At 34.1% G+C, this 18,259-nt stretch overlaps 1 protein-coding gene across 1 annotated transcript in view; it reads left to right on the top strand.

Moving 5' to 3' along the window:
* The window catches only part of UBR3 (ubiquitin protein ligase E3 component n-recognin 3), a 240,061-nt gene that overhangs the window by 35,560 nt on the left and 186,242 nt on the right, over positions 1-18,259 (top strand). Inside the window, 4 exon segments of the mRNA XM_082396130.1 lie at positions 8,038-8,177; positions 10,883-11,041; positions 14,976-15,119; positions 15,683-15,732. Of these exon segments, the coding sequence (XP_082252256.1) occupies positions 8,038-8,177; positions 10,883-11,041; positions 14,976-15,119; positions 15,683-15,732 (493 nt within the window).

Here is an 18,259-nt window from a genome sequence, read left to right as displayed (position 1 = left end):
AATCTGTACCTTAATCAAGCCATACATATTAAAGATGTAGAAATGTATATCTAGAGAAATGGTGTAAGAACACATATAGGTGAATTTTTGTCCCAACTTCCACTTGGTTTACTTTATAGTTTATTTAATTGCATTTATCATTAATGTCTACTCTCTAGAATGTAAGCTCCCTAAAAGCTGGATAACAAGACATTTTTTTTAAACACTTCTTTCTTTTAAAAAAAAAAATTTATTTATTTATTCATTCATTCATTCGTTCATTCTGTGCCAGGTCTTAGTTGTGGCATGTGGGATCTTAGTTGTGGCATGCGGACTTCTTAGTTGTGGCATGTGGGCTTCTTAGTTGCAGCATGTGGACTCTTAGCTGCAGCATGCATGTGGGATCTAGTTCCCTGACCAGGGATCGAACCCGGGGCCCCCTGCATTGGGAGCATGGAGTCTTACCCACCGGACCACCAGGGAAGTTCCAACAACACTGTTTTGATGATTTTAAACTTCAAAATAAGTTAATACCTGATAAAACTACTCTACTTTCATTACACTTATTTTACAGAATTTTCTTAGCTATTCTTAATTTTCCGTTGGAACTTCAGAATCATCTTGTTTGTTCCTTACTGATACTTTTTCTGAGGTCATGTTAAATACATAGATTAGTTAGATATAATATATCTTTACGATATGCCTTCTGTGATCTTCAGGAGTCTTTTAACAATTTTATTGGTTAGGTGTGTCATTTAGTGTTTCTGATACTTTCGTATCTGTAAAATGAAGAGAAGAGAATACTTCAGGTGCTTTTTTTTTTAATGTAAATTTATTTATTTATTTATTTGTTTTTGTTTTTGGCTGTGTTGGGTCTTCGTTGCTGCGCATGGGCTTTCTCTAGTTGAGGCAAGCAGGGGCTACTCTTCGTTGTGGTGCGCGGGCTTCTCGTTGTGGCTTCTCTTGTTGCAGAGCATGGGTTCTAGAGTGCAGGCTCAGTAGTTGGGGTGCATGGGCTTAGTTGCTCCGCGGCACGTGGGATCTTCCCGGGCCAGGGATCGAACCTGCGTCCCCTGCATTGGCAGGTGGATTCTTTTTTTTTTTTATTTTTTATTTTTTATTTTTTATAAGGTCTTTTTTTTAAAATAAATTATTTATTTATTTATTTATGGCTGTGTTGGGTCTTCGTTTCTGTGCGAGGGCTTTCTCTAGTTGCGGCAAGTGGGGGCCACTCTTCATCGCGGTGCGCGGGCCTCTCACTATCGCGGCCTCTCTTGTTGCGGAGCACAGGCTCCAGACGCGCAGGCTCAGTAATTGTGGCTCACGGGCTTAGTTGCTCCGCGGCATGTGGGATCCCCCCAGATCAGGGCTCGAACCCGTGTCCCCTGCATTGGCAGGCAGACTCTCAACCGCTGCGCCACCAGGGAAGCCCCGGCAGGTGGATTCTTAACAACTGCGCCACCAGGGAAGCCCCTATTTCAGGGGCTTTTAATTTGGGATGCATGACTCTCCAGAGATCTCTATGAATTACCTTAAATTATATGCAAAATCATGTATTTGTATGTAATTTGTGCTAAGTTGGGAATATAATGTACATGCCACAGTCTAATTTTTAGGGGAGCTTATTTCAGATGCTTCTCTAATTTTTGAAATGTGTGGTTGAGTTATTTGAGTTGGCTTCTCCTTGCCTTTCTGCCCCCAACCAAGTCTCGGTAATTTGGAAATGGTTGACCAGAATGCTCTGGTCATTTTTCTTTCCTCCCTTCTCTGTTCTTCTCATCCTATCCCTTTCCCTCCTGTCCTATTCTGCCCCCTCTCTTTTTCTCAGCATACAAGAACTCTGCTTTTAGTCATTTAAATTTGGTATCAGTGGAATCACAAGGAGGGTTTCTGGAATGCTGGTAATATTACGTGGCTTGGTCTGATTGGTGTCTACATGGGTGTGTTCAGTTTGTGACACTTCATTGAGCTGCACACTTAGCTTTTGAGCAATCTTTTGTCAGTTATACGTCCAAGAAAAATTTTTAAAAAGTTGAGGTAAAATTAAATTTGGAGAGATTATTTTATCAACTGTTTCTATACTTCTATTTGACCATTCTATTTATTTCCATAACATCCTGTTTCTTTAAGAAATATTTAGCCTTCTTACTCATTCAGAACCATTGGATTCCTTGAAGAAAATATCTGTGACCTGTGAACTGCAAATGCAAACACATTACTTCCCGCCGTTTTTCCTTTGGAACCATACCAGTTGTCTAAAAAGCCCTTTTTCTGTTCGCCTGGGGAGAGATCTTTAGTACCTGATTATATGCAGTTGCATTTGTCATACCTCTTGACAATATGTTCTACCCACAGAGCTCTGCATGCCTAGAGTAGCTCCTTCATTTCATTTGGTCTGTAGCCCAAATATCACCACTTCAGAAAGGCCTTCCCTGGCAAACCGAATTTAAAGGCACCTAGTGGCTGCATTCTATAAATCATGCTGTGATATTATTTTTGTAGAGCATATTTTTCATATTAATATTTTTGTTTCTCTCTCCTCTGCCCTGCCCTCTTTCCCTCCCCGCTCCTCCAGTAGAAAGTTACCTCCATGAGAGCAAGGCCTCTGTATTCCTAAGGCCTAAGTGCCAGGCATATAGTGGTTCTTAAAAACATATTTGAAAATCTGGGATTATTAAATGGGTTTCTGTTTTTCCTTTAATTGGACGCCCTTGAAATCATTTTTGGAGTTCTACTATTAGATTAAATCTTTGTTTCACCAAGCCTTTATTGAGCACTTGCTATGTAATATGTAAGATGCTTTAGTTCCCCACACTATTTTCGCAGCGTAAAATACACAAACCAGTTTTGTTTGTCGATCTTATAGTATCTTATAGTTACTCTTGTAAACTCAGTCCCTAGGTTGCTTAGACCATTCTTGCTGCTCCTTCAGCTTAGTTCCATGTTGAATTGTCACTCCTTGAAGCCACTGCACACTGTTCAAATGTTCTTCACTCTCTGTCCAGTAGCTCTTTTTGAATTAATTTCTTTCCTACACAGAAAGTGTCTAAGAGAGCTTTCTGTGCCCTCCTTTATCTAATCTTTTCTCTCTTCCTGCTTTTTCGTTGTATCCTTTAGTCTTTGTGCCCCAGTATGTTTTCCCTTTCTTCTCTTCTGGCTTTCCTTTCATCTGTTTTCTTTCCTTCACATTCATGCTTGTAAGCACTTCAGTTAAATTATCTTAGATCACCACAGGTTTCACAGGGCCGATTCTTTTTTTTTTAATCTTTAAAGGTTTTTAAAATAGAGTAGGATTTTAAAAATTTCTTTGATTTTACTTAGATTTTGTGTACCCCATCTGAAAGAAGTTCTTAAGTTTCTGTTTCCCTTTAAATAAAGATTTGGACTTTAAGGTGTGATACTTTCTAATTTTTTTCATTATATGATAAATATGAAAATGATATTTGGATGGGACACACAGACAACTGAGGAGGCTGCCCGGACCCTCCTGGTCTGTCAGTCTGATGACTGATGAAATCCATGTCTCCACACTGTAATCTTTTGGCCTGATGTTTGGAAGCTCTGTCTTAAGAGTAGATAGACTTCAGTAGTATGTGAACACTTGGTTTTATTTTTTTTGTGTTGCGTATATTTTTCTTTTTTAAAAAAATTATTTATTTATTTATTTATTTATTCATTCATTCATTCATTCATTCTACACCAGGTCTTGGTTGTGGCACTCGGGATCTTCATTGCAACATGCAGCCTTCTTAGTTGCAGCATGCAGACTCTTAGTTGCAGCATGCCAACTCTTAGTTGTGGCATGCAGACTCTTAGTTGAGGCATGTGGACTTCTTACTTGGGGCATGCGGGCTTCTTAGTTGCGGCATGCATGCAGGATCTAGTTCCCTGACCAGGTATCGAACCTGGGCCCCCTGCATTGGAAGTGCAGAGTCTTACCCACTGGACCACCTGTGTATATTTTTCTTAAGAAAGAGTTATAACTTTCATTAGATTCTCAAAGGTGTCCATGAGTCAAAAAAGGTTAAGAGTTAATGTTCAAATTGTGGAACTAAAGCCAAATGAATGGCATAACTTATTAGTGTTTTTGGAGTAAATTTTTTTTCTTTTGATTACACACTTTTACATATATTTGCCATGCAAAATTCAAACATTGTAAGTAGAATTAATGTAGAAAGTAAAAGTATGCTATAACCCACTTTCAGTTAATTTCCACAAAATTTGGTGTACATTTCTCTAAATATTTTTCTCCTTACATATATTAATATTTTTTTCTATTCTTTCTCCACAATTTTATGTATAAAAGAGATTATTATATATGTGTGTGTGTATATATATGTGTATATATATATATGCTATGTAATTTTTTTCTCACTTATTTTGGATATAATTCTATTTCAGTACTTGTTGAGCTCCCTCATTCTTTTTAATAAATGCAAAGTATTCTATTGATCTACTCTAATTTGGTTAATCTTTATTCTGTTACTGAACACGTGAGTTGTTTCTAACTTTTTTGCATTGCAAACTGTGGTACAGTGAATATATCTGTAGATATATCTTGCAAATTTAGGATTATTTCTGTATAATAAATTACTAGAAATAGAAATTCTAAGCTAGGGTTATGAACACATTAAGTTTTAGTAGATATTGTCAAAATGACACCCAAAACTGGATCTATTTACACTTCCATGTGTATGATAACAAATTTCTGAACATGCTTTCCAACAATGAATTAGTAAAGTAAATTTTCCCTAATCTGCAAGATGAAAAAACATGTTTGTGTTACCAAAAATTTCAACCATACACAAAGGTAGAGACAGCAGAACATTCAACCTCCATATACCCATCATTGGACTCAATGTTTATCAAGATTTTTGCCACATTTGCCTCATTTGCCCTTTTTTCTCTTTTGCTAAAGTACTTTCAAACAAATCGCAAACATTGTGTGACATGCTTCACTATTCATCTTTAAAAAATATGAATATTTCCTTTCTTTTAAAAAATTTTTAATTTTTTAGTACAGAAAATTTCAGACAGATATAAAAGCAATGAGTATAACCCAACTGATATGACATTTTATTAGGAAAAAACTCCTTTGGTGCTATTTATTTATTTATTTTCTTGGCTGCATTGGGTCTTCATTGCTGCACGTGGGTTTTCTCTAGTTGCGGTGAGCAGGGGCTACTCTTTGTTGCGGGGCGTGGGCTTCTCATTGTAGTGGTTTCTGTTGTTGCAGAGCACGGGCTCTAGGCGTGCGGGCTTCAGTAGTTTTGGCACATGGGCTCAGAAGTTGTGGCTTGCGGGCTCTAGAGTGCAGACTCAGTAGTTGTGGTGCACGGGCTTAGTTGCTCCGTGGCATGTAGGATCTTCCCGGACCAGGCCTCAAACCCATGTCCCCTGCATTGGCAGGCGGATTCTTAACCACTGCGCCACCAGGGAAGCCCTGTTTGGTGATGTTTAATCAAAAACTACATTCTTTTGATTTGGTGCCTTAAAAATCTAAAGGGAGTGGTACTTTTCTGGCTTTGATATTGCCCCACATTCTGCTTAATGAGTGTAATATAAGAAAACCCTTTATCAGTCTCCCAGTTTCTACAATTAACAACTCAAGCTGGGCTTGGTATACTCCCACTTACTTTTCTTCACCCAACTAGATTATTCTGAAGCAAGTCCCATACATTGTAGCATTTTATTCATAAATATTTATATAGATACATATAAAAGACAAGACTTTCCTATTCAATGATAACCACAATGTTGTTGTCATACCTACACAAGATAATTCCTTAATATTATTAAATATCCACGAACATTTTCTTACATAATCACAGTGCCATTATCTTACCTAATAAAATCATCTAATGAACTAGTACCCAGTTCTTAATTGGACTTCCCCTATTGTCTAAAAAAATGCCTGTTTCAAGTTGGTTTGTTAGAATCAGTAAACACGTGGTTATTGGGTTTCTCAGGCCTCTTTAATAAGTGATCCTTCTACCTCCTTTTTCTCCCTGCCACTGACAGTTTGCAGAAATGGAGTCAGTTGTCCTGTATAATGGTCTACATTCATGATTTGTCTATTTTTTTTTTTTTTTGTGGTGTCATTTAACTTGTTTCTTTATCTCTTATGTTTCCTATAAATGGAAGTTAGCTCTAGAGACTTGGTGTCATTCAAGGTCAACTTGTTTGGTAAAAACTCTTTGTAAATGGTGCTCTGTACCTCACAAGCATCATAGCATCTGATTTTTTCTCATTTCTAGTGATACTGAGATTGATAAGGATGTAAGTCTGATCTCTAAGTGGAAAATTTCCCCTCAAGCCTTACTTTAATGGCTCCATTGCATGGGTCAGTTATTTTAGTAGGTATCACAAAATGGTGATTCTCTAATTATTCATTTTTTATTTTAATAAACTTCATTTCTTTAATTATTAGAGAACTTGATCATCTTTTCATATGTTTCTTGGCCATTCACTTTTTTGGTGAATTGTTTATGACTTTGGCTGATTTTTCTATTGAATTATTTTCTTTTTTAATCCATTTTTCAAGAGTCAAAAATCATAGATATTAATCTTTCATCTGTTTTATCTATTGTAAATATTTTTTCCAGTTTGTAATTGTTTTCTGCATAGAAACTTTTGATTTATGTAGCCAATTTTTATCTTTCTTTTATGACTTTTGGTTTCAAATCTTACTTATTAGACTTCTGTTCTTTGAGATAATATAGGGGAATAGTTTATTTTCTTCCTAGTAACTTTTTTCACATTTGATTTGTGATCTGTATGGAATATATAATAGTTTGTATATGGTGTAAGATAAGGATCAAATTTATCTCCTGCATGGAATCAATTGTCCTATAGCAATTTATTGAAAGTCTTCTACACACACCCCCGCCCCCCACATTGATTAACATAGTCATTACATAGTCTATTTCTAGACTCCATTGTGGTCCATTGATGTTATCACATCACCACAGATTTTACTTTAAGTTTTAAAAATCTTTATTGGAGTATAGTTGATTTACAATGTTGTGTTAGTTTCTGCTGTACAGCAAAGTGAATCAGTTATACATACACATATATCTACTCTTTTTTAGATTATCTTCCCATATAGGTCATTATAGAGAGATTACTACAGATCTTAAATTATGTTAGCTTTATGCTATGTTTTAAAGTCTAGGTCACTATCATTAATTTTTTTTTTAATAAGTTTTACTGTTTTTTTTTTAACATATATATTCTTCCATTTGAACTTTAGAATTAGTTTGTGTTTAGTCCCATTGGGATTTAAATCTAATGTCATTAAGTTTGGTGGAAGTGACTTTTTTTAGAAAAATAAAAGTTTTTTCCATTTGGGAATGTAGTTTTTCTCTATCCATATCTCTTACGTTTTTCAGCTAAAATAGTTTCTCCACCCATCATAATAAGTTTCTTTCTAGGTATGTTGTGTGTTTAGTGTGGTTATTTTGTGTTTGGTCACAAAATACCTTATTTGTGACTATTTGGATTGTGAACATAGAATAGTTTATTTCATTTTTGCTCAGATATACCAACCATACTTTAAAATAAGTATAAATAAGATTAGAAGGAATGTGCATACTTAAGTGTATAAACTTTTCAAATAAACTTTAAGTATTGATATCACTTATCTATTCATTAATGCAATAAGTTCAAAATAGTTAAGGAATAGAATATGCGAATTCTTGGGAATGATCTCAATTTGTACTTAATGGTTTATAAAGGGTAAAAGTAATAAAGTAATATTTGCAAGTAATAAATTGCAGTTAAAAAATATAAACTCCTTAATGAGATTTTGGTTTTGTAATCTAATTGGAATCTAACTAGAATGGTCTTTTATTAGGAAGAAATCTTCCTAAGTGCCAATTTTTATTTAAAGACCAATTAAAACTATATTCTTTTAACTTGGTGCCTTAAAAATCATAAAAGAGTAATACATTGGCTTTGACATTGGCCCACATTCTGTTTATGGATATTGTAAATAGAAGTAATAGATTCTTAGCAGATTCGACATCGCCATTAATTCTTTTCTTTTTCATATTACAGGTTTTGCAAAAGGCATCAAATTAAATCAAGTTCAAATATTCCCTGTGTCCCCAAAGACTTACTGATGATGTCTGAATTTGTTCTTCCAAGATTTATTTTTTGTCTTATTCAGTACTTAAGAGAAGGCTATAATGAACCAGGTATGTTTAATCCACTTTTCGTTAGTACTCTTTTTAAGTTCTCAGCAAAGTTTAGCACTAATAATGAGGTGAATTTTTTCAGATACCATTTTTTTGCTTACATATAACATTTTTTATGTAATGACTATGAAATACAGAGACTAAATAAAAACACACTAAATATCAATTATATAACCTCATTGATACTTCTAGTAGGCACAGTTTGGCAATCTCTGCCGCTGGGATCTTAAATGTTTCTGATCAAACTTATTTGGCCTTTTGCAGATGAGGAAATAATTATTTTATGGGATTAAAGTGACTTTATTTGTGATTATGTTATAGTAGAGCATAATTAAGAAGTCCTGGGAATGTTTGACTTTAACTTAGATTTTTAGAAGATAAAAATTTCACCAATATCTTTCTCTCCCCTCCCCCGCCTCTTTTTTGTAGAGGTCTATACATTTTTATTCCCCTCCATATATAATAACTTATGAGAGGGTCAAATTGCTTACTCCCATATTACCGGTAGAATGCATGGGTGTAAGCATCCTAATAGTATTGAAAAGAGAAAAAAACCATGCAAATTACAGATATTCTTCTTACCTTTTAAGATTTAGTCACAATCTTGATTAATATGCGTTAGTTAAATATTTGTATTTAGATAACATTTATTAAAGTTCTCAGTCTGACATTGTGAATTACAGATATCAATTAGTGGTATGAAACGAATTTATTAACTTTTTATGATGTCTTTTACCTTTTTAGTGATATTTGCATTTTTATCATTTAAGGGACTGCATTTGCATTACTTTTAGAGCTTTTAAATTATTTAATTCTATAAATCTTAAATCCAATTTGAAACTATGGCACACATGTTTATCTTCTATTTTCCATCCTAAAAGTGTGAAGAAATATAGTATCTTCATCATTTCTAGAACTATCATGCTATTTGCATTGTGAGCAAATACTTATAGTTCTTCACTTTTACATTTTAAGCAAAATATACAATCTTTTGTCAAGTACTTCTGTTCCTCTCAGAGTATGTCTTAAAATATAGAAAGAAATACTATTTTGATTTAGTCCCAAACTGCTCTCTCTTTGGAATGAAGGAAGTGGAGACCAGCTGGATTATTGAAATTGCCTTCCATTTTATTTCTCATATGCTAGTTAACAGATTTTTTGGATGTTTACATTTTGTACTACAAGTGTTCTATTTTAGAAAAGTAGTAGGTAGAAATCATTTATTGTGAGAACCATAAAGCTTACCATTAGTTTAATCAAAGAGTAATTCATATGAGTGTATTATATTTATTTTTTCCTTGGTGACATTTAGCAGTTATAAGTGGTAGATGACATACGTACATAGCTTTGATAATTATGTTACCATTATCTGAAAACATAAAGGAATGAATGGAAGTACTTTTTTTGTCTTAAGATGAGTTTCATGAACTTAGGTTCATGAAGTTTTCCTCTCTATATTACCACTTGTGCTCAGCATTAATTTCTTCTGTCTATGCAAAATCTCTGCATTACTTTCTGCAGAGATCACTGTTTAAAATTAAAGAAAGGACTTGAAATCATCTAATCTGAGATGTGGAAGCTCAGATAATCTTGTGGTTTGACAGTTGCCTTGAATTCCATTTCCCATTTCACCCTACCATCCTTAGACCAGTGTTAGAGCCCTTGGAAATCAAGAACAAATGCTAATTAAATATCTACTATGTTACTACATAAGTCATTGGGGAGAATATAAAGAAGAATAATATACGGTATTGGTTTTCCACTGAGAAAGTAAGGTTTTTTGGCTTGGGTCCCATGACTCAGTTATCTAGAATTTCATTCACAGGTTATCTTTGAACTAGGTTGTGAGTTCCTTGGGGGTAGGAACTATGTCTTATTTAGTTCTGCTTCTCAGTGCCTGTCGTGTAGTAGATACTGAATAAATATTGAATGAACTTGATGACCCCTTTTCTGGGCACACAGGCCCCCTGTTAGCTCCGTTATATGTATTCTTCTTTTAACCAGTTATGGCTAAACTCTAAATCTCTTTATTCACTTCTTCCTTTTAGACCTCAGTTTCTCTAAAACATCATTTTTTCTTTTCCTCTTAAATATTCTTTTTTAGTTGCTGTCCAGGTTTCTTCTCTCCCCCTCTACCAGCATATCTTGCCTTGTATTTTAAAATTGTTTCAGTAAAAACATCCATATTTTTCATTTTAGTTGCTTTGACCTCTAGCTAATATGAATCTGTATTTTTGGAATATGATAGCGGATGGGTTATTTGCTACACAGGTTTAAATTTAGAGCTGACATAATTTTGTCCTAATATTCTTATGCTATCTCAATATATTTCATTTCTCCTGTTTTATTTTAGAGAGTGATCTTAACTTTTTTCTTAAACACTGTTTATCTAATTTTGAGATGATCTTATGATTACATATATATATCTGGAAGTTTAAGACCCTAAATTGAATGCTTCTTACACAAATTAAGTGCTTAATACCTTATGAAGTCATCTCTTTTCCCCATCAATCTTTTCTCAGAGGACTGACTTCCTAAACAAGTCTATACTAGGCTGGGTGCTTGGTGGGTGCCTGCTTTCTAAAGAGAATTCTTATATTAACTTTTTGATTATAAAATACTGTCATCTAAGTCATCATAATTTTAAAGAATAAAATATTGTTCTTAGCAAATATTTTAAAGAACGTTGATTATATTTTTTTTAGCAGCTGATGTACCATCAGAAAAAGACCTTAACAAAGTCCTTCAGCTTTTGGAACCTCAAATTTCCTTTTTAGAAGATCTAACTAAAATGGGAGGAGCAATGCGGTCTGTTCTTACTCAGGTTTTGACAAACCAACAAAGCTACAAAGATCTGACTTCTGGTGAGTAAAATTTAGAAGAGAAGAAAGTTAAAATTTACTTATATTACTAAAATAATTAAAAAGTTGTGTATTTTAGAACTTAAAAGTAAAATGTCGATTTTTAAAAATAGAATGCTAAAGCTGGAAGTTATTAAGAATACTTCTTAGTTTATGGATGAAGAAATTGAACCCCAGAAAAATTAAATGACCAGTTCAAGACCTCACAACTAACTGATTTTAGAGTTGGGACTAGAACCCAGGTTTCCTAAATTTGGTGTGACATATTCGTAATTATATTCCACTTCCCCTTCTCCAGACAATAACAGCAACCACTTTTGTGTCTTCATTTTTGTTATTCTAAACGTTTGTGTTGTGTGGCCTAGGATTTTATAGTGACGTAGAGTTTAAGTTATAAAACTTGGAATTATTAAGTATATTTGTACTGTTATATAAAATAATTTAGTTTTTAAACCTTTAGTTTAGTTCAAATTTATAGTATGGTAAATATATCAATTATTTAAAAATCTTATAAATAGTTTAAATAGTGTTCTTTATGCTGGCTCATGAACAGCATGTTTTGAAAATTGAAGTGTATCTTCTTTCTTTAGAGTGGTGAAGTTTTTATGTGTACTGTTAACCATGTATTATTTAGAGATAGTCTTATCTGATGTATTTATTTCTTTAGTGAGTACTCATTAAGCACCCACTGTGTGCTTGGCTTTGGGCTAGGTATTAGAGCTTGGAGTAGGGAAGGTACGTAGTAAGCCAGGTACTCCTATCTCTGCCCTTATAAAGCTTATGGTCTAATGAGTGAGATGACATTAACAAAGTCTCCAAAAATAGCAAGAGTTTGTGGGGTACATGTATGAGGGACCCCTAAAAGTGCTTGGCTGAGAACTGAGATACACATGTACAGGATGAGACTACCTAAGGCTTATTAGAGAGTGCTGTGGGGTTACTGCTATGGGGTTAAAAGCAGCTTTTAAAGATAAAGGCTAGGCAGTGTTGGGAGACATTGGAGTATCAGCTCAACCAGACTAGAGAGACCTTACCAGTACCCTAGGCATCAAGTTGACACACCAGAAGACCACACCTGAGAGTAAGTTCTACTCTAGGTCAGCCTTAATGAAGCCTAGAACCCTGACAGAGTTTGGAGATTACTGCTGTTAATTTGCAGGGCTTTTTTAAGAATCTCAGGCTTTCTATAAATCTGCCCCTTACAAAGTGTAAAACCAAGTCTTTATGAGTTCTAGGTGATCAGGCTGTTTATTGAATGTCTTGTAGAATTAAAATTAATACTCTTCAAAGGAAGGTAACAGAATCCAGAATCTTTGATAACATGTCATTAGAATGTCCAAGAAAAAGGACAGTAATAGAAATTGACTTTGAAATGGCCTAGATGTTAGATTTAGCAGTTAAAGACTTTAAAGCAACTATTATAAATATGTTGAAGAAATTAAAGGAAAATATGGTCAAATAAGTAAAGGAAAATACGATGTTAATGAGTGAAGAGATCAGGAATCTTAGTGAAGAAATGTAAACAAAAAAAAATTCTAGAACTGACAATTACTGTAGAATGCAATTGACAAGTTCACTGGATGGACTTAGCAGCAGTTTGGAGAGGATAGAAGAAAGACTTAGTGAATTTGAAGACAGATTAATACATTATTCAATCTAGAGAACAGAGAGAAGACACAACAGAGCCTCAGGGACCTGTTAGATAGAATCAGATGACCTAATGTACATGTAATTGGACTCCCAGGAGGACAGGAGAGTGGGAATGGGGCAGAAAAAAACATTTGAAAAAATCATGACTAAAATTCCCCAAATTGGATGAAAAACATTGGTTTATAGATTCAGGATGCTTATTGAACCCCAAACATGATAAATATTTATAAAGAACATAACACTTAGGCACCTCCTAGATTCCATGCAGAGGGACCAGCATGTGGAAATATTTATGGGTGAGAGTGAGCTTACTTTTTTAAAAGGTACTAAAAAAGGCTATCGTGGTTGAAATGAAATGAATGTAGGGGGATAGTGGCCCAAATAAGGCTACCACATTAGGCTAGATCTAGATTAGGTAGGCCCTTGTTAGCTATTTAAGGTTTTATATCTTATCCTGAATGTAGTGGGAAGTCATGGATATATTTTAATCTGAAGAGTGACATGATCAGATATGTGCTTTAAAAAGATGGCTTGTTATTTTGCCAAGAATAGATGGGAAGAGGCAAGAACAGAAGCTCAAGTGCAGCAGCCTAGGATAAAATGATGGTCACTTGTGTTTGAGTTTTGGTGATGATGCTAGAGAGATATCAGAATTATACCTGAAAGTCTGTTATTTCTTCAACCTAGAATATGGTTCTTTATTCAGAAACTATCAACTGTTGGGAAAAAGAACAGCAAGTTGTTCTTAATCATTGTAAGAATGTATTCCTTGAGAATGATTTATGGTAATTGTCTTCTTTTCGTTCTACAATTCTTTTAAATTCTTATTTCTTGAAATTGAAAAACAAAACAACAGAAATCTTTAGCTAACTTGTAGTGATGGAAATTACATTAGGTTTGATTCAGAAGTTTAAAATTTGTAGTCTAGGTTCATTTCTAATCACTGCTTGCTTACTCACTGGTTATTATATCTTTGTAAGCCTCAGTTTCCTCACTTATAAAAATGGTGATAATATGTTCATTTTTCTCAGGCTTGTTGTAAGGGGTTGATGAAGTGTATTTTGTTAATTAAAAGTATTACAAAAATTTCATATATTATTATTGAGATAAATACATGGCTTTTATTATTCAGGAGACATATAGTCATTTCTTACATAGGACCCCTAGAAGTCCTTTATTCTTTATAGACTAACTGTGGTTGTTTTTAGTTTTGGACTTGAATTGAAGGATAGATGTATTCCTATCTGTTTAATCTGTGCTGAAGGATTTTTTGGTTTTTGTTTTTTTTTTAAACTATCCCAGACAGACATTGGGCAGAGATTTAAAAAACAAAACTAATCTATTGCAATTATTGAGGCTAGCAAAGAGAGGAAATTGAGAAAAGCTCAACAAATACTAAAGAAACTCATTTACTATATATTTTTATAATCAGAGAGATTGAAACCTTAATTAAAGATATATAATCTGCTTAAGAGGTGGCAAATGACATGGTAACTTGGCTTTCAGACAGAGAGTAATTTTTCCTTTTAAAGAACTTTCAAATGTCAGTATTTTTATTTTATTGTTATTCTATTTTCCATAATATATTAAAAAACAGAAGACAAAATTGGCATTAATATGCCCAAATGCTAAAGTGAAAGACCTAGGATTGTTTAATTCTAGAACCTAAACTTCTCAAAATTTTGGAATAAATTTGTTTTAACTGATACTTCCGTAGAAATTATACTTTTATCCTTAAATGTGATTATAAAAACATATTATGCTTGGTAAAACAGAAATTAGTAATCTCAGTTAGTGTTTGAAAATTCCACTCAGGCATTATCTTCTCTAGGAAGCCTTTCCAAAAACTGCTTTGGGTAAGTCTGGCTGTACGGTATTATGAGAGCACAGTTGTTAAACCAGATGGTGAAGTCTGCTACATAATTGTCATTTACCATATTATCTGCCTTTCTTTACAGTAATTTTAAGTTCCTTGAAGGCAGGAATCATGTCTTATTAATCTTTGCACCCCCTGTATTTTGTATGTAATCTCTGGCATATTCTAGATGCCCAGTTACTTAGTGGATTTCATTATTTGTTATAAACATGCTGTGCATTCTGAGATTGTTAATGCCAAATATGAGCACAAAAATGTTGTCTGAAGCTATCTTATGTTATTCATTCTAGGGTTTCCCTTCCATTAGAATATTCATCTATTTTATATGTGTATACATTAGTTATTGAGATGGCTGTACTTATGTTTTGAATGGAATATTTTTTCTGATTTTAAATTTATTTTAAATATTAGGTCTTGGAGAAAATGCTTATGCAAGGAAAAGTCATGAAAAATACCTTATAGCTTTGAAGAGCTCTGGACTTACATATCCTGAGGATAAACTTGTATATGGTATACAAGAACCATCTGCTGGCACTAGCACTCTGGCAGTTCAAGGTTTGTTTAAATATTTAATTTGAACAATGATAACTTTTCTGTACTAAAACAAAAAACCCTTCAAACATTACTCATTGAAGAAATTTAAGTGCTGTGTCATTCTTTGTAAGAAAGTAGTAAAAGTAGTAAAAATTTGGAAGCAAGAAAGGATAGAGTTGGTCAAAGACGATATTTCATTTTTCTTAAGTGGAATTTGGTTAGTTTATCAGAGGTTCTGGTTCTAACTCATGAAAAATATAGCAGTTGCTATTTAAGAGTAGCCCTAAAGTTTAGTAGTTCAATATTTTAGTAAACCATGGTTTAAAAGTAAAAGAAAGCAATTCTTCTGAAACACCATGTGTGTGATTATTAAATCTGGGTTTTCACTGGAGATTTCCTATTGAAGTATAAGCCTATTAGGCTCAAATTTATTAAAGATAAATGTTGAATTCTGCCAAAATAACTGTTAGAATGAGTTGTCTTAACAAAACTTAGTTTTTTGTTATTGTTATGTCTCAAAATAATTTTAAAGTAAAGCAATATATAACAATTATGAAGGGCAACCTTTTTTCTCCTTTCCAAAGGTTTTGCAGGTGCAACAGGAACATTGGGACAACTAGATTCTTCAGATGAGGTGAGATTTAACCTTTGAAACTTTTTAAAAGTAGAATTTTAAAAGTTTTAGAACTACCATACAGATTTGTGGATATTATCTAGTTGGAATTCCTCATTTTATTGACATGGACACTGAACCCCAGAGTGGAATAACTTAGTCAAGGTCACACAGTTACTTAGTGACAGGACGAGAACTACAACTAGATTTTTACTTCTTGTTTGTAAATTCATTTCTCTTTTCACAGTTTAGAAATGGGAGATAGAAAGACATAGAGATATTTCTCCTATGAAAATATCTCCAAATTTATCCAAGTTGTCATATGCACAATGAAATTGTTTTTAAAAAATTTAGCTGGGGCTTCCCTGGTGGCACAGTGGTTGAGAGTCTGCCTGCCAATGCAGGGGACACGGGTTCGAGCCCTGGTCTGGGAAGAACCCACATGCCGCGGAGCGGCTGGGCCCGTGAGCCACGATTGCTGAGCCTGCGCGTCTGGAGCCTGTGCTCCGCAACAGGAGAGGCCGCGGTGGTGAGAGGCCCGCGCACCGCGATGAGGAGTGGCCCCCACTTGCCGCAACTGGAGAGGGCCCTCGCACAGAGGCGAGGACCCAGCACAGCCATAAATAAATAAATAAATAAAACCCAAAAAAAAAGTTTAAAAAAAAAAAAAATTTAGCTAAGTCTAGAATAATTTACTAGAAGAATGTGAAATGTAGCTTCTTTTCTAATCTCATAATAAAGTTATATCTAATATGTCAAAGGTTATTAAAAAAAAGCAATGTACTGGGAAATAGAATGTCAATTTGAAATTTGTAATTTCAACTTTTATAGTGTTTATTAATAATAAATATTTCTAATAAATTCCTTATAACATTCCTGTATTTTGTTAGTATACAATTTATAAGCAAATATTGGTTTTTGACTTATATCTCTTTATAATCTTGGTTTCTGTAAAACCTAAATTTCATATTTTTATTGATTTATATATTTAACGATTGAAATTTTAAAAACTAAATCGTTTTTAAACATTTAAACATTTACATGTTTTTCCTTTGAAAACCCATTTTGATTTGATAATATCATATGAACTAAGCCAAGTATCCTTCTTTTGAAAACATGATTTCTTTTATGGAGGTCTTATAATTGATCTAATGCCTTATAATTTAAACTTTGTAATAGTATATTTCCCCTCTAAGAAGGCTCCCACAAAATGCAACATTTTGTGGAGTCTCATTTTGGACTAACAATTTTATTTCATTTATTATTTTAAAAATTTATTTATTTATTTTTAAAGTCTTTATTGAATTTGTTACAATATTGCTTCTGTTTTATATTTTGGTTTTTGGCCGCAAGGCGTGTAGGATCTTAGTTCCCCAACCAGGGATCGAACCCACACCCCCTGCATCAGAAGGCGAAGTCAACCACTGGACCGCCAGGGAAGTCCCTGGACTAACAATTTTAAAGAGTTTTCAACAAATTGGATAGGCAGTTTATTTATTTATTTTTCTGAAATATTTATTTATTTATTTGGTTGCATTGGGTCTTAGTTGCGGCATGTGGGATCTTTGTTGCAGCTCGTGGGATCTTTCATTGTGGCCTGGGCTTCTCTCTAGTTTTGGTGTGTGGGCTCTAGAGAGCACGGGCTCTGTAGTTGTGGTGCATTGGCTCAGTAGTTGTGGCATGCAGGCTTAATTGCCCCGCAGCATGTGAGATCGTAGCTCCCGGACCAGGGATCGAACCCGCATCCCCTGCATTGGAAGGAGAATTCTTAACCACTGGGTCACCAGGGAAGTCCCTACGTAGTTTAGTATACTGCTTCCGAGTTTGACTCTGGAAATAGAGTGTCTGGGTTTGAATCTGGCTTCTGTACCAATTAGTAGTGTGACTTTGGACAGGTACCAACTTCTCCATGCCTCAATTTCCTCACCTGTAAAATGGAGGTAATAATAGTACTTAATGCCTGGGGTTATGATGATGATTGAATGAGTTAATATATGTAAGCACTTAGAGCAGTAGTGCCAGGCATATTGTAACACTATATGTATGTTTGTTAAATAAATAAATTAAAATAAAATTGTTTAAAAAAATTTGTGTAAATGGTTAGCTATAATTTTTGCTTTTTTTTTTTTTTAGCTTTAAAGAGTTACTTCTAAGAACACTGCTGCTGTAATGACAAATGGGGAAAACTTGCTGATATTTAAAATAGACTTTCAAAAATATATACACTATTGACTAAAACAGTAATAATTTTGTTTTGAAGCTAGGGGAAGCGAGTAATGGGGGTAAGAATGCTAATTCTTCAGATGTCGAAGAAGGAAGTGATTAGATAATAGATAGACATATGATTTTAAATTGGTTATTCTGCTTTCTTTAAGGGCATTTTGTGGGGAGGTGGAATGATCTCTCAAAGGCGAGATTTCGGAATACTAGGAGTTGAATATGAATGGGTGCAGGGGGACCCTTCCTTGGCTAAAGCCAGCGAGACAAGAAGGAAACCTTGAATCTGTTGTCAGTAGTAACTTTATTTTATTTATTTATTTATTTTTGG

This window comes from Balaenoptera borealis (genome assembly GCF_965194805.1).
Source record: "Balaenoptera borealis genome assembly, chromosome: 6".
Lineage (NCBI taxonomy): Eukaryota > Metazoa > Chordata > Mammalia > Artiodactyla > Balaenopteridae > Balaenoptera > Balaenoptera borealis.
Note: the sequence above shows the minus strand (reverse complement) of the source record. Positions and strands in the feature narration are given on the sequence as shown.